Source organism: Nansenia antarctica, assembly GCF_963989245.1.
Source record: "Nansenia antarctica genome assembly, chromosome: 11".
NCBI lineage: Eukaryota > Metazoa > Chordata > Actinopteri > Argentiniformes > Microstomatidae > Nansenia > Nansenia antarctica.
Window position 1 is genome coordinate 6477896 of NC_137681.1, and position 20820 is coordinate 6498715.

The 20820-nt window shown below is 45.1% G+C and overlaps 2 protein-coding genes across 2 annotated transcripts in view; both read right to left on the reverse strand.

Moving 5' to 3' along the window:
* The window catches only part of LOC308167508 (voltage-gated delayed rectifier potassium channel KCNH4-like), a gene marked incomplete at both ends in the record, with an annotated part of 65250 nt that extends 59399 nt beyond the window's left edge, over positions 1 to 5851 (reverse strand). Inside the window, one exon of the mRNA XM_080541925.1 lies at positions 5776 to 5851. Coding sequence (XP_080398051.1) covers positions 5776 to 5851 — 76 coding nt within the window. The remainder of the gene's footprint in view (positions 1 to 5775) is intronic.
* A 5332-nt stretch (positions 5852 to 11183) lies between these two features.
* Positions 11184 to 20531, reverse strand: ghdc (GH3 domain containing). Its single transcript, XM_080542227.1, has 11 exons — positions 20426 to 20531; positions 19908 to 20213; positions 19487 to 19683; positions 18653 to 18850; positions 17486 to 17605; positions 16413 to 16710; positions 15679 to 15868; positions 15505 to 15576; positions 15011 to 15144; positions 14313 to 14401; positions 11184 to 12954 (listed from the first exon to the last, which is right to left on the reverse strand). The coding sequence occupies exons 1-11, from the start codon at positions 20508 to 20510 to the stop codon at positions 12733 to 12735; spliced, it is 1911 nt and encodes a 636-aa protein (XP_080398353.1). The 5' UTR covers positions 20511 to 20531; the 3' UTR covers positions 11184 to 12732.
* Between the last annotated feature and the right edge of the window lie 289 nt (positions 20532 to 20820).

The following is a 20820-nucleotide window of genomic DNA, read 5'->3' on the forward strand; positions in this document are numbered from 1 at the left end:
AAAACCAAACCAAATGTGGCAGTGGACAGGAGAAGTTTGAGTGTATTTGTATACTTTATTCTTTTGTCACTCCGACAATGTGTCCCACTAAATAAAGAAGCCACTGTGTGTGTGTGTGTGTGTGTGTGTGTTGTCTGTTTGCGCGTGCATTATCAGAGTGTGTTCCGTAGTGCCTCAGTCCTTGACACTAATCCTCTTACTGATCTTGCCTGCGCCTTGATGGCTTGTCTTTTAATTACACATCTGTACAGCGGAGAGAACTCTAATCCGGCCCTGCTAGATGCTAATGCTAACAACAATAAGCAAAGTGCTGTTCAACCCCTCGCATATGGATCCCCCGTGGGGTAAGGCAGGCAGGCAGTGTGATCGCAATACTCAGAGCTCAGGGGAGGAGGGGCAGAAGCTAATTACAACCTTAACAAAAAATCAGTGGGCAGAGACGGCGGCGTCGTGATCACTGTCTTCTCAACCTGTGATTACAGTTTGTTTTTGGAGCGGGCACCTCACTCAGGTGGTCTCGTGTCATTGAGCGGAGGTCATTGTTCAGTCTGCTCAGTATGCATATTTCAACACCAAGCAGTCATCTGTTGAAAAACAACATTACGACCTTGGTGTTGCAACATAAAAGGTACATCTTTGAAATCAAATGCTACGGAGTCTGGTGTCTAGTCTACCTCCCTCCCCATTCCCCCGCATCAACGACCATCGTAACACACAGTAGAGAGATGCTCTGCTGCTAACCCAATCACTTCAAGTTGTCAACCAACTGTCTGCTGCTGCTCTTGTATTCAACCTTCACCTTCAGCTTTAACCTTAACTAACCTCTAGGCCCTTTCATCACCCAGGGAACAATGACCTCCACTTGGTTCAGTCTTCCACCACTTACGCTCTCTCCCCTTGGTTCCTCTGCCGTTGAGAAAATGAGAAAACGGGAGGAAATGAACCCCCCCGCTGTTAACTCTGCTTACAGCTGCCGCACAGTCGTGCCGTCCACAGGGTGTTGCTGCAGCCGTTTACTGACCGCCTGCGGCTACTGGGGGAGGTCGTGCTAAGGAGCGGGGGGGTCTGAGGGGGGGCAACACACACACACACACACACACACACACACGCATGCACACACGCACGCGCACGCGCGCACACACAAACGCGCACACACGCACACACACACAGCCAGGCATGTATTAAATTGTCATGCACACGTGGACACGCAGGCATACATGCATGCACACTCGCACGCACACACACACACACACACACACACACACACACGCACACAAACACACACTCAACCATTACTGGCTTGCTCTCCACATGAGCTTACATTGCTATGGGCTTACACACTCAACATTGGCAAAGCAGAGATCTTCTTATTAATCAAACTCACAGTGTTCAGCAAGACGTCTAGCTCACATGGGGAAATAGATATTTGCATAAAAGTGGTCGTATTGTTAACCAGATGTTGGGAGCAGTGCATTAAGTTCTGTGGCATTTATTTATCTATAAATATATTCTGAAAGAAGCACAAACAGACAGTGATTAGCCTGCACACAGAAACATTACGACTTAATTTTATCCAATCTTTTGTTGCCATAGTGATTGAGCAAAGTATGGTTCTCTGTTCATCTATGGGGTTACTAGCCGGGTAACCACTGGCCCCACTTGACAGTTGAAAATGAGTTCCCCCTCATCTTTAGATAGGTGTAATAAAGTGGTCAGTTTAATGATAAACTACTGTATCACTTAGCAACCCTGGTCCTGGAACGCTACAAAGAGTAGCCTAGCTTTTATCCTAGCCCAGTACTACTAACACACCTGTTTAAAGCCCTGGCGTCGTGGCTTAGCGGTAAAGCTATAAACTAACACGCTACACTTTCTCCCCCAGGGTTCGCCTCCTGAGTCTGGCTCTGCTCTGTCTTCCCCCTCGTCTATATCTCTCCACTGTTCTACCTTTTCAGTTGACAATAAAATACTACCGAAAAAGACAATCGTCAAGGTCCCGAGAGCCATAGATAGTGACTGGTTTATCAGAAAAGGTTATCTGTAGGCTAAGCTACACAAATAAGAGGAATATGTATAGCCAGAGAAACAGAAAAACACAAAATGGCTACATAGAAAGGAAATGTTTCACAGCCCACGTTCGTTCAGATTTAGCTTCAGGTGAGGTGAGAACGTGGGTGCCATTTTGGTTATATAAGGTAGGCTAGTGAGGGGAGGTTTGAACATTGGCCTACCTCCAGCAATACAAACCATTGCTTTCCAAAATTATGCCCAAGGCCAACACTCTCTGGAGAGTCCTTGACACACGCTGTGCATGCCAAGGCCAATCGCTTTTTCCCCAGTCACTCCCGGGTTTCAACAGGGCTTTCTTCTGGTCTATTCGGTGCTTAAACAACCTTTAAGCTTTTAGCCTCTTCTACTATATGTACCCCCTGCTGTTTTTGAGGCCAAGCTGGGCTAGGAGCGCAGTTTAGAGCAATATTCCTATCATCCAAGTGCTTTAAGTTGGCTAGCGAATGGGTTAGTGGGTGGCAAACATAATCCAAGTTAGCTCACTGTAACTACACAATCAAATGGACGTGAAAAGGCCACTTTAGGACAATTGTATTTGTAAAAAGTGCTGAAGTTACCAGAACCTATTGGGAAAAGCAGAGGATGTGATGTGTGTGCTAGTGTCTGTCCTGTTCCATAAGCACTGGTATTGTTAATGTGACAGTGGTGCTAAGTATCTAAATGGGCCCCTCTCATCTTGTCAGTCAAACGCGCACACACACACACACACACACACACACACACACACACACACACACACACACACACACACACACACACTAACACACACACACACACACACACACACACACACACACACACACACACACACACACACACACACACACACACACACACAGACACCGACACGCTTGTGCCCTGTCCGCGTTCTGCGGCGGACCCGGTTGCCTGGGCAACCGGAGTTAGCTATTTTCAGCTGCGGGCACGCTGCCACGAGAAAGATCCTGTCGCGGAGTCGAGCGAGCGGTGGCTTTGAAAAGAAGGTCCAGTGGCACTTCAAGCAGTGCCTGTTTGTATGCAGATATTGTCGATTGTTGTGCGTGCTTCATAGCATAGCCTACTTTAATCAGGCACTCTTTGAATATATGGAAAACTAGTTTCTAAGGGAGGAGAACAGCTGGGGGACTTTAAAAAAAATCAGACGTGAGGAAATGCAGTCCACATTAAAACAACAAACTACCCTTCATCTCACAAACGTCACTATCACATCAGCGGAAGAAAAATTAGAGAAACACAACTCCCTCTCTGTAGTATTAAACTCAACCAGGGACCACGTAAAAAAAATGTGACCATGACCTCAGTTGCCCCCTACAAAGAGGTTTGGGTTGTTGTTCGAGAGTCGCATTTACGGTCATGAACTGACCTCTGAAACAGAGAGGGGAAGTGCCTTTCCACCCCTCAGGCGACTCAACATCAACATTGTGATAGTTTTAGTGATAGGCCTTATTAAACTGTAATCGCACATCAAAGGATGTAAAAGGAAAGGAGGGGTCTAGCTGCTGTACATGAGTAAGAGGTCTCCGTCCACTTGTTTTGACGATAAGAATTAATTGAAGTCCAACTGTGGTTCTTGCACTGTGTGAATTATGGCTATGAAAGTGATTATGCCGTTGTACAGTTCAACGTGCTCTGTTGACTGACTATGTAATAGAGCTGGTTTCAAATAAAGGAAACACTATCTAGTAATATGACACTAATCTCTGTTTATATCATATTCCTCGAGCCTAACTGAGAGGAAGTGGGAGAATTGTTTATGCGGACACTCCTAATATTTGATAAGAGAACAAACAAATGTATTTATTCCGGAAACAATTGTTTATATGACCTCCTAGATTAAAAAAGTGATTTCAGATTAATTATCTACCAGGCTTTTTCATGCATTGCACACATACAGGCGCGCATGCACGCTCCCTCGCTCCCACTCTCTCCTCAGTGTCTGTCTGCATACGCATAAACACGCGTGTGTGTGTGTGTGTGTGTGTGTGTGTGTGTGTGTGTGTGTGTGTGTGTGTGTGTGTGTGTGTGTGCATGCGTGTAGGTGTGTGTGTGTGTGTGTGTGTGTGTGTGTGCGTGTGTGTGTGTGTGTCATATAAATCAGAAAAAGAAAAGTATTTCATTGACTATGAAAGCACATTTTCTCATAATTCTAATTAAATTATCTTCTAACAACTGTTAGTGAAAAGCAGAACAGATGTACTCAGCCATGATTAATTAGAAATTAGTTCCAGTCAATTGTGACTACTGTGTTCACCATTTCATTACTCGAGGAATACAATCCCTAATCATCATTTGTGTCTTTCTGCTTTGAGTTTAGCAGAGCACGTCCAAGCTCTCATTACAATGGTTTACTCACTGCTCTGAAAGCTATAATTATGGCACGACAGTCACCCTCCATATCAATTACCACAGCAACGTTATACTCTAATGTTTACATCCATTGTAGTATCTGTATTTTAGACACATTCATGCTGAAATGTAGCTTTGACTCGGTTTAATCTGGTTTGTTTATGCAGTATTAGAGGCATTGTCAGGACACAGAAGGGTTGGCCGTTCCAGAGGGTTACAGTTGGAGGACAGGGTGATTCGACAACAGACAAACACTGGTGTCCCTTGATAAGTGTTTACAAAGAACCACAACCTCCCATGAGCCTTTCCAGGAGGTTGAAAACAAGAGACGGGCCATGCAGAAATGACACTCTGCTTTAAGTGGTTGCTCAAGAACAGTAAAGCAGTAAACTGTTTAAGAACTAAGAGCTTCATTGAGACAGTGTCACTGCCTGCGATGTCTGGTCCACTGTATTGTAATATCCAATTAACCAAGCTTTGTTAAAGCCACAATCCATAATTTTAAAAACTACAAAAACGTCTGCCCCGCTACATACAGCTGAGGGATGGGGTTGGAGAAATGTTACCTCTCAAATTCATAGACGTTACTCTGGATGCAAGGACATGCTGTGTGACATCAACGTGGGAGTTTGAAAGATATTTTTAAGCTATACAGTGTTTGTTGACATTACTGTTGTTTGTAAACATTGGAGTAAAACAGCCTTTTACAGCCAACACAGAGCTTAAGCGCACGAAGCTTCTATAAGTAATATTCTTCAAGAAGCATTGTAGTAGAATAGAAGATACGTACGTAAGCACGCACGTTGTGCATGCGCACACACATGCACACACATGCACACACACACACGCACACACATGCACACACACACACACACACACACACACAGAAACAGATTTTGTTGTTGATGCCTCAACAATAAAAGATCTGCACACAGATACAAGTCCAAATCAAGTATTCAGTATTCATTAGGAAAAGAAAAGACCTGTCCAAACACACTATGGTGCTGTATTCTCTTCATTAACACGTGTACACTTTCTCTCTATTTGTGGGTCGTCAATAATGATATGACTTCAAACTAAACCGTTTGGTATTTTGGTATTTTCCTACGAATAAACGGTCGTCTAAATCAGCATGTTATGTATCGGTATACTTCTCCCTTGCTACCACTACAGTACTACACAGTACAGTATATACAGTACATATACATACAGCATATACAAACTCAAGTTCAAGTTTATTGTCATATGTATTAATACAATGAAATTCTTATGCCTCGTCTCTCTCGGTAGTAGTATCACACACAAACAAACATTCAGTCCACAACACAACAAGTATAAGATGACAGTATGTATACTCACGGGTGCCATCGAAGCGGGTGGCGATGGTGTCCAGAAAGGTGTTCTGGGGGGCCAGAAGCCCTTTCATCACCGGCATCTTGGCCCTGGTCTGTGATCAGCGACAGCTCCGCTAGAATCACACCATCCCAAACGCTGGGGGGTCCGCGGAGGACCCTGAGGGGGCACGGGGTGGGGGGGGTACAGGGGGGGCAGTTCGGCAGCAAGAGGGGGGAAGCACATCTAAAAGACGCCAGCTTTATCCATGCAGACTAGCCAGTATGGTGGTACCAACCTCAACTGGTCTAAGAAAGGGAGAAGCAATGCAACTCAATCAATCGATAGGGAGGTCGTCCAGGTCAATAGGTGGTAGTGGGGGAGTGGAGGGGAAAAGGGAGGGGGAGATCAACGGTTAGGTCCAAAGTGATCCAAAGTGGATTGTTCAGGTGTTCTAGAGGTCCAGTAGAGATCTGCCTACTCAGGTGCGTCAGGTGCAGCTTGGTCACTCCGTCTTAAAAAGATCAGTCCAGAGGCTGCGAGTGTTCCTCTAAATCCAAACGGGCTTCATAGGAAAGAGAATCCACCTAGACAACAGGCTTTGTCTCTTTCTTTCTTTCTTTCTTTCTTTCCCTCTCTCTCTCTCGCTCTCTCTCTCTCTCTCTCTGTGTGTGGCTCTGCCCCTCTTCGCACCCTCTTTCCTTCCTGCCAAAGATGCTTCAGTATGGCAGGCAGAACAGTTACATCTTCTTAAGCTTTCTCACTCTGCCTCACCCCCCCCCCCCCACCCCCCCTACTCTCTCTCTCTCTCTCTCTCTCTCTCTCTCTCTACTCTCGCTTTCTCTCCCTTTCTCTCTCCACTCCCTCTTTCATCCAGTCCTGTGGCGGATGAGCCAATAGGATTCTTAGGTTTCCCTCCCATGCGTTCTCGATGGAAACCTGTTCTCTTCTGGGGGATGGAGAGAGAGAGAGAGAGAGAGAGAGAGAGAGAGAGAGAGAGAGAGAGAGAGAGAGTGGGGAGGGGGGGGGGGATTGAGAGACCAAGATAATATAGTCAGAGAGAACAACAGAGAGATACTGTAAACACAGAAGGAAGGAGAGAGTTGTTAGGAGGGAAAGAGGGCTAGGAAATACAGTGAAAGTAAAGGAGGAAGCAGCCGTCGGAGAGAAAGAGTACTGAGAGAGAAAGAGAGGGAAAATCTGTCAGGAGCCGAACTGTTGACAGTACTCTTCCACCCTGTACTTCTACTATCAACATGAAGGGTTGTGTCTACATGTCTGCTGCTTTGGGGAAAGATTGGATTACCACAGAGATCAACAAACGGCTGTTGTATTCTATGTCATTGTATTCGACAATACTGTGCTCTGGATTGTAATTTTCATAGCAATTAAACTGCATTTAGAGACATTTTGGGGGTCAGATAAAGCATGGTAAAATGCACAGTGTGTGTTTATTTCTATTAAAACCTATAATAACTCTAATAACTGCCTTATGGATGTTTATTGTGTTCTGTTGTTGTGTTTTTACAATATTATGTTGAATGTATAGCTATTATTGTATAGTTGTTGTATACCAATGCATAGAACCACCAATCCAAGAGATGTATTGTTCCCAAAATGAGATGATCAATATGTTCAGTCAAGGTTTCTAACATTCAAGTCCTTAAATGTGTTTCTGGGCTGGACTATTGAGGAATATAGACCAAACTTGACATTTCTACAATACATTGTTTCTACATGCCTGATTGCAGTGTTTTCCTTCCCTGTAAGACAATGACCCACCCCTGTCCTTTTAAAATTAAAGGTCTGAATGAAAGCTGAATGAAAGCTGCTAGGAAAGGCTTAAAAGGATCAACAGACTTTGGAGACTTTAAGCTAAACACGCAACACTAACCAACCGCAGATCTTAATTCACTCCGATCCATGTAGGCTACCAAACAGCTTAGCGGCTAGAAAGCGCATTAATTTCTTCCAAACAGTAAACAACTCCTAGCATCTTATTTTTGTGTGTGAATGGATTAACAAAACAAGAACAATTCCCGAAAAACAGTGATGAGGTTATTATTTCAGAATCTGATATCATAAGGATACGGAAAAGGAGTTAACTCCTTTTGAATTTCCAAAGACATTTTGTTTGACTTGTGTTTAAATACAAGGTAAACAAAAGCTTATCACTTTAAGCTTAGATAAGAATAGTATCTAACCATCCCCAATATGTTCAGCCCGGCCCCTCCTGTGGCTTTACACATAGAGCTGGGTTGAGTCAGACACTGGGGAGGCTGAGCGCAACACCGGCTCATGTCAGACAGATGGGCTGAGTAGTGAAAGGGAGCAGGGAGGCTGTAGACAGACAGAGAGAGAGGGGGGGGGGGGGGAGAGAGAGAGAGGATGGGGGGAGAGAGAGAGAGAGAGGATGGGGGGAGAGAGAGAGAGAGGGGGGGAGAGAGAGAGAGGAGGGGGGGAGAGAGAGAGAGGAGGGGGGGAGGGGGGGGGGAGAGAGAGAGGGGGGGAGAGAGAGAGGAGGGGGGAGGGGGGGAGAGAGAGAGAGGGGAGGGAGAGAGAGAGGGCATAACGCTGAGTGATGGATGGAGCAGTCTTCACCCCTCGCAGCAAGAAAAAAGCACTGGAATGAGATACTGACAAGGGAAGAGAAAGCAAGCAGTGAATATACAGATGGAAAGAGTGAGATAAGGAAGAAGAGAGGAGGGAAAGAAGAGATGAGAGACAGAGAGCAATGGAGATACTACTTAAAGAGAAGGTAAGTGAGAAGTGAGATATGTTAAAGGGGGGGAGAAAGAGTGGGAAGGGGAGGGGTTGAGAGAATGAGAGAAATACAGTCTGAGAGATACTGTAAATGGAAGAAGGGAGGAGGAGAGAGATATTAGGAGGGGAAATACAGTGAAAGTAAAAGAGGAAGCAAGCAGTCGGAGAGAAAGAGTAATGTTTCTCCTCTTGGATACCATTCAACCCCTCTTGGCTATTCACAGCAATCAATTTTTAATGGGGGTTCATTGTCCCGTCTGCTTGTAGTGCATCTGTCTCCGCTTGTCACAAATAAAGAGGTAAATCCATTATACAGTGCCCTGCATTCGTAATGGGACAGTGAAGCTTTCTTTCCTTGTTTTGTTCTAAATCAAAAAGTTAATATTGGGGGTTAGCGTAGAGATTCTCCTCTTTTATTTGATGGTATTTGAGTACATATTGGTTTCAGCATTCAGAGATTACAACACGTTTCATGCATGGTCTCTCGTATTTTAGGGTAGCTAATTGACAGTTGACATGACAGGTTTGTCTGGTGAGTCAGGTGTGTTCGGTCACATCATTTGTACAGGCTGTCGATGTGTAGTATTGATTCTAGGCTTTGGATTTGCCGTTGGAGTTTGCTAATGGTGTCTCTGTTAACATGAGGATTAGTTAGGTGTCAATGGAACTCAAAGGAAGCCATTATTTGGCTGAAAAGTCAGAAGATTTTTTCTGGAACATGACCAAAACTAATCGTTGAAAATAAACAAAAGCACTGTGGTGAACTCAGCAATCGCAAAACGGGCTGGTAGATGAAGGAAGACTGAAGATTGCTCACCATAATTAAGAAACTGTCCCACAGATCAGACACCTCTTCAGGTGATAGGTGTGTGTCAGAGACTACCATCTGTAGAATACGTCACCAGCCGAAACAGCCGTCACCAGAATACGTCACCATTTGTTATACCCCATTAAAGTAGTGTCCCATCAGTTTAGGGTACCTTGAAATGTGCACGACTATGTACCGTATACAAAGTGGTGTCATTGTTGAATGGTGTAACCAATATGTACACAAATACACAAATCAAAAGCTGAGAATCTCTCCTTTAACGTCATAGTAATCGTGTACTTTCGGTTGGAGCAGAAAGAAGAGAAAATGCTTCTGTCCCATCACTTATGCAGGGCACTGTCGATGCCCTCCTTTTCCATCTACATCTAAGCCTAATGCTACAGGGTGAAATAGACCCCTTGGCTTTAGGTGGAAATATTCAATAATTGCCCAAATCCATTTCCCATAATGCTTCGTTTCAACCTGCTCTGGGTCAGTGGTGACGGTCTTTGACCCGAAGCCCATCAAGTGAAACAGAGAAGTCGACGGGGCAGAGAAACAAGAGACTGATATCAGCACATTTTCAGTCCATTGTTTACGAGGCTATTTGTTCTGCGGTTTGAAACTGATCCCAGAGGACAGTTGACAGCCACGGTACGTACTGTACCATATGGTACCTCAATCATAGGGGACGTTTTGTTATTTGGCTCTTGTCAGTGTTGTACTGTTAACTGGGGTTGGAGTTCTATGGAAGACCCAGTTCACTTAGCCAGTGACACACAAGGGTCAGTATTAAAAAGGTGCTGAACGGAATAAAACTCAACACGTCTCTCGTTCATGTAACATTAATTCATCTCGACGACGCTTCGGCTCACTAGCCTTTCTCAGGGGTGAAGAAAGGATCAGTGTCAGATTGCTGAAGGCGAGAGAGTGAGAGAGTGCACTCCTAACCTTGAGCAGTGCTGATTGAGTCATATATCAGACATATTCTGAATAATTTTGACCCTTGGCATGTGGCATCTATATTCCTTTCATTCATTCAGATCTATTCATTTCAACTGGAGCCTCTTTGAGAAGCCATTGAGAAAATCAGGCCACCATTCTCAAATATACCCTGTGTGTGTGTGTGTGTGTGTGTGTGTGTGTGTGTGTGTGTGTGTGTGGAATAACCCAGGAATCACAGCAGATGTGCCGAGCAGATGTGTGTGTGTGTGTGTGTGTGTGTGTGTGCGCGCGCATGTGTGGTCATGTGTGTGTGTGTGTGTTTAAATCCTCTGTGCACGAAAGGCTGCATACATATAAATACATACTTCTTTATCTGATGTCACTGATAATCTTCTGTCGTATGTGACACACACATCTCTTGGTACTGTGACGTCTTTTGCATGTATAGTATATAGTAGGTCAGAAATGCTATAATCCAGTCGTGTCTGAACTGAATAAGCTTTGACGTGAAAGGGACGGTTTCTGAACGTTCCATGAATCTTAAGAGGTAGAGAACACAACACTACGCTTTCCTTTCCATCCTGGACAGTGTTCAAAAAGTGAACTTGTAAAGCCTGCATGACTTACCGATACACACTCCTCCTAAGGATTGGACATGAAGAGGTCAGCCATCTTTAGAATGACCGAAAATACATTCAACACATTACAAAGACATCTGTCTTCCTTCAAATGACTTTGCACTTCTATGTGGGTAGGCAAGGCAACAACAACTCTTTCAGGGCCATATCTGCTCACAATGAAATAAACGGCACACTCTCAGGTTATCTCTTTGGAAATCAGATCACCACACAACAGTGTGCAGATAGGTAACAGGATTTTTATTTCCCTTTACGCATCAAGTTTCAATGGATGTGCCCACGTACTGCGCACGTACTGTGTGTTCCAGTTGAAAACTGAAAATATACATGAAAAAAAGATCTTTGCAATGAATCATCTACTCACACAGTGTCCACTTTCCACTGCAGTTTTACAGCTTCAAATACGGCTTCATTTTTTTTTCTTCAGGAATCTGAAGTCACCAGACAGAGTGTGGTGGTGTATCGTGATGAGGTAAATTTAGCTGTCGTCATCTTCTTCTCATAGTTTTTCTAATCACAGCAAGAAGCGAAAATAGAGCGCGAGCAGTGTCAAATCTCCGAAATGGGACGTTACTAAAAATATTAGCCCACTTTGAACACAGAGGACGCCAGGAGAGGAAGATATACAGTAACAAACCAGTGCACTTCATTAAGGTCCTGAAACATGTGAAGTCATCTGGAATGATGGATCAATGACATAGTATTACTTCTACATTCAACAAGACAACATTCTTAGATTTGCTCACTTTAGGATTCGTAGGGAACCAGGGACACCTGCTCCTAACAATGATTCAACCAATCGTGGACCAGGATGAGTTGATTCCGAATCCTGTGTTCTTGCTAGTCTAAAGATAGACATCAGCACAATGTGCACCACCACTCCAGGCCAACCAAGGGTTTCTGCTATGGCCTTGGCCGCTATCTACTTCAACATTGGGCGCTGGCACCCTCTACTGGTGGTAGAAGAAGTAGCTCTCCACTTTAAAGCCTGGTTTGTTTTGAGCGGGGTTCATATTACAATGTGTGCAGAGTCCATGGATTCTGTGGTCAAGCACTTGTATGCACCTAATCGCTCGCATAAGGTCAGCAACGGGGAATCGCAGGATTAGGCGCAGTGCAGGAAAAACAGACGTGTTTTTCACAGCACAACAGTTTTTCACAGCACTAAGGAGAGGGCGGCGGCAGGATATTCTCTCTAGTCAACGCAGCTACGCAAATCTCAGCCAATACATGGTCAACATCCATCAGGCTCCCATTGCACAAACCCTTCTCCCATAACAATGTGTAGTTTTGAATCTCACCTCAAGATTCCCCTGTAGTACGTTCCACAGATTCATTGCACTTTTATTTGCAAATCACCCGAACCTTGATTCCAACCTAGATGATTTCAAGTATTTTATAAAAAATAAGGAGTGGTAAAGACACCAGATCTAAACAGTTGGCCAGGTGCCAATGTGGTGATATCTATTGTGGTTTAAGAAACTAAAAAGCTTTACATAAACATCAGATGTGAGGTTTGGCAAGTAAACTGTCTCCGTCTAAATAAGGTCCTGCTAAATAAAACAGGCCTGCGGATACAGAATCAATTGTACGTTACTTGAAAGGATGGAAAGTAATTTCATAAGTGCAGAGATAACGTTCAGATAACGTTCAGTAGAGAGAGTTGGTTGTAGATTGTTGACACGGCAACCGGTTGGAATGTATGTCCAACACAGATGGTGTCCATGATCGCAAGATTAGATTACTGCAAAGATAACTGACCCTCCCCATGGTCACAGTGCTTCTCTGCCAGGGGTACAGTTTGTACCCACAAAGCTTTGCTGCAGGCGTTCAGGAAATGGTCTTTCCCAACAGGAAGTCGGCGTACTCCTTCCTGCGCAGCACGCGGTGCATCTTGAAGGTGTTGGACGAGGTGTTGGAGAAGACCATCATCTGTTTGCGTAGTTCCTTGAACGCGCCCTCGGCCAACAGCTGCACTCTCATTGGTCCGATGCTGCCCTTGTAGCGGAAGGACTTGTAGACAGCCGAGTCCTCCTGGAGACACTGGTCCAGCTATCAATCAATCAATCAATCAAATGTATTTACATAGCACATTTAAACATGACACTTGTCAACCAAAGTGCTTTACAGTAAAAGTGTAAATAAACAGAAAATAAACAACCAACAGAGGAACAGAACAACACATCAAAACAAACAAGGCAGGAGTCAGAGTGAGTCAGGGAACGCTAAGGGATACAAGTGAGTTTTGAGCTTAGATTTAAAGGACTGGATGGAGGGGGCAAATTTGATGGACATGGGGATGCTGTTCCAGAGGTCAGGGGCTGCGACAGCAAAAGCACCCCCCCCCCCCCCCCCCTAAACTTGAGGTTGGACTTATGGGTGGCTAGTGGGGGTTAGTGACAAAGAGAGAGAGAGTGGGTGGGTGAGTGAAAGAAAGAGAAAGGGTGTTAGAAGTAGGGACAGAGATTCTAAAACGCAATCCGGAGTTGTTGACATGAATTGACATGAATTGGCTGTCCCCAGGGTACAGGGTATGCAAAGCATTGGTAACAGTAATAAAGAGACAATTAAGCTAGAATAAACGCTACGTTTCAGCAGCACTGACACTTTCTCTAGGACTGCTCCGAGCAAACGGAAAGATGAATACCACAGAGAGTAACCTTATGCTGCTATTTCCCTGTAATTCAAACATAAAAATGACACTTTTAAGAGCCAGGGTTCCCACACCTTCTGAAACATCAAATTGAAGCACCTTTTAAGGACTTTCAAGACTCAATTCCCTCAAATTCAAGGACCCAACATGGCATAGTTTGAGACAGATCTAGGTGAGAATTTATATAATAGGAACTATCCGCTCACAGACAACAATTAAAAAGAGAGGCTCGAATGTGTGAACACTAGATGGTCTCTTGCCTTTTTGAGAGAGAGAGAGAGAGAGAGAGAGAGAGAGAGAGAGAGAGAGAGAGAGAGAGAGAGAGAGAGAGAGAGAGAGAGAGAGAGAGAGAGAGAGAGAGAGAGAGAGGGAATTCAAGCACTTTCAATGACCCATGTCTATTTTCAAAAACTTTTAAGACCTTGATTTCTTTTTCTCAAATTCACAAACTTTCAAGGATTTCAAGGACCCGTGGGAACCCTGGAGAGCAGTCCCATAGCAACTCTTTGGTTACTTTTACAAAAATGCAACACCATGTTTTTTTTAATCGCAGCCAATTCACTGCTGCACCAGCTCTCCCGATTGCGTCTAAGTGGGATCAGTACAAGGCGGTTATTCATTCTAATCATGGGTTAGTTTGGATGTATGTAAATATGGAGAAAAAGGGCTCTCTTTAGACATGAGCTGATATGACTTCACACTGCTAAAGCGCCGTTTGGAAACTCCTCCCACCACAGTACTGACTGGGTCTGCTTACCTTGTAGCGCTGCTCCTCTGTGAGGTTCCTCACTCCCTTCAGCTCCACAAACACCTGGTAGTGAGGATCAGAGCCGCCTGACGAGTCTCCTGGAGAGCAACATCAACATCAACATCGACGGCCATTTTTATGAGACACAGTCAACAACAAACCACTTGGTAAATGGACTGCACTTATATAGCGCCTTTATCCAAAGCGCTTCACAACGGCCTCTCATTCACCCATTCACACACACATTCACACACCAATGGCGGCAAGCTACCATGCAAGGCGCCGGCCCGCTCACTGGGAGCAATTTGGGGGTTCAGTGTCTTGCCCAAGGACACTTCGACATGTGGCCAGCCGGGGCTCGAACCGCCGATCTGCCGACCTTGCGATCATTAGATGGCGGCTCTACCTCCTGCGCCACAGCACAACATCAACGGCCATTTTATGAGACACAGTCAACAACAAACCACTTCTGCATGACAAACCACCACCATGATATCTCCCCCATGATGGAATAAATACATTCGAATAAAAAGCCATACGTTGAGTTTTCATATCACACATAAAACAGATGTTCCCATGATACAATAAGTGTCCTAAGACGGGAAGGTAACAGGTAGGTACTAGATTATCTTCAATAATGGAGACCACACACTGGACAGCCTCTAATGACATAACCATCCAATCAGGAGTGGACTGGAGAACCTTACCCAGAATGCCGCTCTCAGCGCAGCAGTAGTCGACCAGCTGAGCCCCCGGCCACAGGCCCAAGGCCTTCTTCAGAGCCCCCAGAAACACCACCTCTGAAACCTTCTCCCCACGCACGCTCAGCATCTGACCCCGTCTGGACATAAGGGGTAGAAGATATAACACACACACACACACACACACACAGACACACAGACACACAGACACAGACACAGACACAGACACACAGACACAGACACAGACACAGACACACAGACACACACACACACACACACACACAGACACACAGACACACAGACACACACACACAGCCACAGACACAGCCACAGACACACACACACACACACACACACACACACACAGACACAGACACAGACACACAGACACACAGACTATACATTAGAAAAACAAAACAAAAAACACCAATTCCCTCCCCACATATTCACAAAAGAGTTACCACAGAATACTCAGAATTCAGAGAATATTGAATATTCACCTGTATTGAAATTCTACAACAGGACACTGATTGTGGAACCCAACCACTTTCACAATGTCTCCAATACGATATCTGCCAAAAAAGATAGATAGATATAGATAATAGATTTTTTTGTATGTTCCTGGTCAGAAAAGAATCCTGGCTCTGTTTAGAACGTTGGAGTGTTTTTTAAACCTGAGGAGTCCGGCCGCGTTGGTGACGACCAGCTCGTAGCTCTGTCCTTCCTGCACCTGCTCCATGAGGAGGGTGTCCGGCTGCTCCTGGTCCAGACTGGCTTCAGGCAGGAACTCACAGAACATGGAGCGAGGACACAGCAGGTAGCGCCGCCGCTCCTCCCTGGGCCACAGGTTCACCCCGATCAGACCTGCAGGGGCCCCAGAGGAGGTTAACACTAGATCAATCATTTGACCCCTGTGAGTAAGGAAAAATGTTATATCTTTGCACTCTATCAAATTTCAGGACCCTCCTTTCATGACTTTTCCTAGATATGTGCGTTCTACCACCCAGTATCCTTACATTTTCAAAATCACATCAGGTTAAGCTAGTATAAAGCTATTTTGCCGTTTTTCTGTGGAGGAAGCAGACTAATTTACAAGCGGCCAACTAGTGGTCGTTGTGTGTAAAAAGCAGCTTGAGCATTGTAAAGAGGGGGTCGAGGCGGCTCTTTTAGTGTTAACGAGTGTTAACATGTGGGTGTGTGACACACAGACCAATACAACGGAGACACAGAGACACACACACACAAACGGAGACACCGACCGACACGACCGCAACCAGAGAGACCAAACGCACCCACAGGCAGGAAATGTGTAGAAAATGAAAAATGTACTGGCACAAATATACAGGAAGTACAGTCATGGCATTCAAAATGCTGAAAGGTAACGTGGTGGTGGACTCCTGCTTCTTACCCTCAGTAGCAGCGTAGAAGGGCGAGTAGAAGGGCACTCCTTTGCAGTAGTGTTCCCTCAGCATCTCCCCGTAGATCTGGTTGGAGCCAGAGTCCACAGTCAGCACCAGGTTGAGCTGGGGCCAGAGGCGCCTGGCGATGCCCAGGAAGCCCTCCTGGAACTGGGCCCGGAGCAGGGCGGCTCTCCCCGGGTCTGGCTTCATCAGGGCCTCCAGGCTGGCCCGCACCCCGGGCTCCAGGGACAGCGCAGGGCTCACCCGGCCCAGCTCCACGTCCGCCACCAGCTCCTCCCAGCGGTCCTGAGGAGCAGACGCAACGGTGCATCATCATATGCTGTACCGAGAACCAATTCCACCGGCTTTGGTCGTGTGGCTAATAAACTATTTATCTATTTTATTGGTTACATAATGACTAAGACACGGTCATGTAGGAGTCCATTCTTGCTATGGTGCTTGTTGCTCAGATTTTTTTTTTTTTATATATATATATATATATATACATTTTTGACGCTTTTAATCCAAAGCGACTTACAAGTAAGAACGACTAATTACAGGGACATTCCCCCTGGAGTAACTGAGGGCTAAGGGGCTTCACAACCTTCCGATCACCAGTCCAACTCACTATCCACTAGACTAGACCACCACCACCCCTGACTCCTGTAGATGATTCGATCCAAAGTACAAATGCACCATATCTGGCTTAATTGTTGACTTAAGCAGAAGTGTCAGGAGCACCTCACATATGGGAAGTAGATCAAGAACAGAAAATATTGACCTACAGGGATCCCATAGAGATGGATTTGTGCTTAATCAACGCAATGATAAAAACCCAGCAGACCATACTGTGATTCTGCGTACCAGGTAGAAGAAAATACAACTGAATGAAGTATGACAAACAACAGTAGCCTGTTGCTTCACAAGCACACTAATTAGATACTATTACTCATTACTTAAGAAAAGAGTCATATAATCTGATTACTTTTACGTAATCCCAATTCCATGTAGTCTGTTGCAACGTTTTGCAGGAAAAGCAGCGCTATACAAATAAAAGTTATTATTCCTATTCTTACTGTACCTGCAGGGCACTGAAGGCGTAGAAGACAGTGGAGGCGAAGTTGGATTCCAGCGTGCCCACGCTCGGGTCTTTGAGGGCGAAGAGGAGGTGCAGGTAGAGGGCGTCTTTCTCACTGGGTACCTGGAAGGTAAGATTGGCACGGTCATAAAATAGCACATTCCACGTCAGATCCTCCCAGCAGCATCGAGGCTTTTAAAACATTCTCCCTGGCCTTTGACCTGAGGTGAGCCTGCCTCCCGACACTGCACTTTTTGTACTTTTATTTCTGCACTTGTATTTTGGATTGCACCTTGTTTTTAGTGTATTTTTATCTGTTGTTTCTCTTTTACTAGTGTTTTCTGTTAAGCACTTTGGGGCGGCTGTTTTTGTCGTTGTAAAATGTGCTATATAAATAAACATTACTTACTTATGTTAATTAAAGTGCACCAGTGTGTTCGACGACACACATGACGATGCCATATACACTTCGTTGATGACGTTTCTACAGGAGCATCGTCTCCATAGCGATACAGCTCAGTGAAATGGACTACACATCAGCTTTTTACTGACTTACTTACCGTACTTAGTTTTGTTTTACCTGACTACATCACTCTGACACTGTATAACCTGTGACTATACAGCACAGGAGTCAGATAAGAAATGAGTCTTTGGTGCGCAATACATAATTGTATACAATGGATAGATCCGGTCCATTGTCTTTATTGGTCAGTTTGCGTTCCAGCCGTGCTGATATCCATGACATACGCACGGCTAAATGGAATGTTGACGCATCTTTTCATATTACTCGTTTACGTTTGTTACCGTTATCGAAGTTACATTCTTACCGTTGCTTAGCAACCACTAAACAACTGTTCAGCGGATGAATACACTTACAATAAAACATAGGTCCATTAAAATACATTAATTTAAAGTTTTTCTGGTCGTTCTTTTGTGAAATATTGATAGATAAATGTGGTAACCGTTGTATAAAAGCACTATGGAACTTGAAGCCGTGGTATATCGCCTCGTGCCTAACCACCCAGCTAGCTGTGCCGATATCCACGATATACCACGGCTTCTCGTTCCATAACGCTTAAATAATTCTGCATCATATTTTAGTATTCTCAATTTCAAATATGGGATGTTCTTTGAGATGACTTCACGTCCCCGTCATGGTCCTGCCCACACCTGGAAGGCTGGAGCCGGGGTGGTGTAGAGGTTGAGCAGGTGGCGTGAGGAGGAGGCCGGGGTGGAGGAGTTGGGCCCGATGGGGATGCCCGCCTCTGACAGGCGGAGGGTGGGCGTGTAGAAGAGCTTGGTGGTGCGCTGGAGGCCTCCGCTGGCAGGGAAGGCCTGGCGCAGGGCGTCCAGACCCACAGCCACACCCTGGGTTCGGACAAAAACCATACAGACACAAATAACGGCAAGTTAAGTACCAACGCACACATTACGTAAATTACATTTACGTTTTGGGCATTTAGCAGACGCCTTATTCCAAAGCGACTTACAATCAACGCATTTGACTAAGCAAGTGAATCATCAATTCACCAGTTCTAGCAGGAAGAGTGATCTAGCTCAGGCCAGGGGCCACTGGCAGTCGTCGTGAAAAAAGTTTTTTTATATAGGTTAAGGTCATCAGGGAGGCTGGTTTTTCTCCATTTCCTCTCACACACGCACATCAATGCACTGGTGAATACTTTATAAAGGCATCCCTTCCTGCCTCCCTTGAGGTACAGTCACTGACTCACACTGTTTGGATAGGCGAAAGCAAGGATTCCACTTTGACTTTCACCCATCCAGGCATGTGAGATCAGTGGTTACTCCAGGGAAGAGAGGAGGAAAGAAGGAAGCTGTGTCGGTGGATTTAAGATGGACACCAGAGGACTGGCTGGACGACCCAATTATGACTCCCACTGCTATTTCACAGGCAACAATAAAACATTTCTTGAAAATTGTAATAGGGTGCCAATAAGAGAAGTAGTAGTAATTGTGACAAATACCAGAGGCCCCTGTCAGACTGACCTGTAGGAAGAACTCAGTGTTGGTGTCTTTGGTGCTCAGTAGCATGGCGCTGGCCCCTGACGTGCCAGAGGTCATGGCCAGGATCAGGGGCCTCTCAGCGATGATGACCTTCTCTTCCCCTGCAGCCACACGCCTCACCAGCTCACGGTAGTGCTCATATGTAGTCAGGGGGTGCCGACTGCGAAAAGCCTCACTATCTGAAAAACAACACGTAACAATGAAAAACATTATTCAACAGTTGTCTTCAATATGCCAGGTAGGCTACAGTAGACTATATAGTGTAAAAATAAACATTGTTGGGACTATTTTTACACTGCTGTCATGTACTTGTGTGAATCATACTGTTAAGCAATGTCAAAGTGTTGGGACTTGTGAGTAGTATCCATGCTTCTTCACACAGTGGAGTTTATTTTTGGTTTACCTTTAATTGAGTTGAAATCGTATTGCTTTCCATAACAGGTGTCTGCGTTCTTGCGCAGGCGCCTCAGCAGGGTGTCCTCTTGGACTTGCCGTACGTTCAGCGTGTCGGCTTCTAGTTTCCGCCTTTGTCGCTTACCCAGCCAGCCCACAAACTTCACCGCGAAATACTGACTCAGCAAACTGCTGAATGTCCGGTTCTCTCCCTTCACCTTGGAGCTTATATCCCGCCAAAGGAGTGCCATTCCGCCGACAGACAGGAGGCCAAACGCACTCGGTAAAGGAGCCGGCATCTCTAGGTCGAGCAGTCCTGTTACACAAGAAGGGACGCAAACCCACCACATGAGGGCGCTGTTGACCACAAGATCCCAAGCACAAATCAAACCTACCACAAGAGGGCGCTGTTGACCACAAGATCCCACAAGCACAAATCACATCGCTCTGAAACGTTGGGTTTCATCAAGTATTCATAAATATAATGATTTTTTTATTTAGCCCACAAGAAAAGTAGAGGCTACTGACCTTGTCCAATGGCAATAATAATGGAGACAAGTACAATGACCAATGAACTAATCCATTTTAAGTATTTAAGTTTTACAGTTGCCATAATAACCTAACCTAGATATCCCTGTATTAAGTCAAATCTTGTGCAAAGTTAGACTCTCCTCTCGTTTCTTCTCAGTTGACTTTCCGGACGAAATGAAAACAGTAGACTGTTGCTACTTCTAATCCTGTTGCTACACTTCCTGGTTTTCTGTCGTTGCACCTCTGTCGAGTCAGTGATTGGCTGACACAATCTTGCCAGCCAATCACCAACTACTAACGACACACAGGCAAAACAATGATAGATAAAAGCGACATTCCTAGTAAACATGTAAACACACATTGTAAATTAACATCATCCCGACACTGTGTAG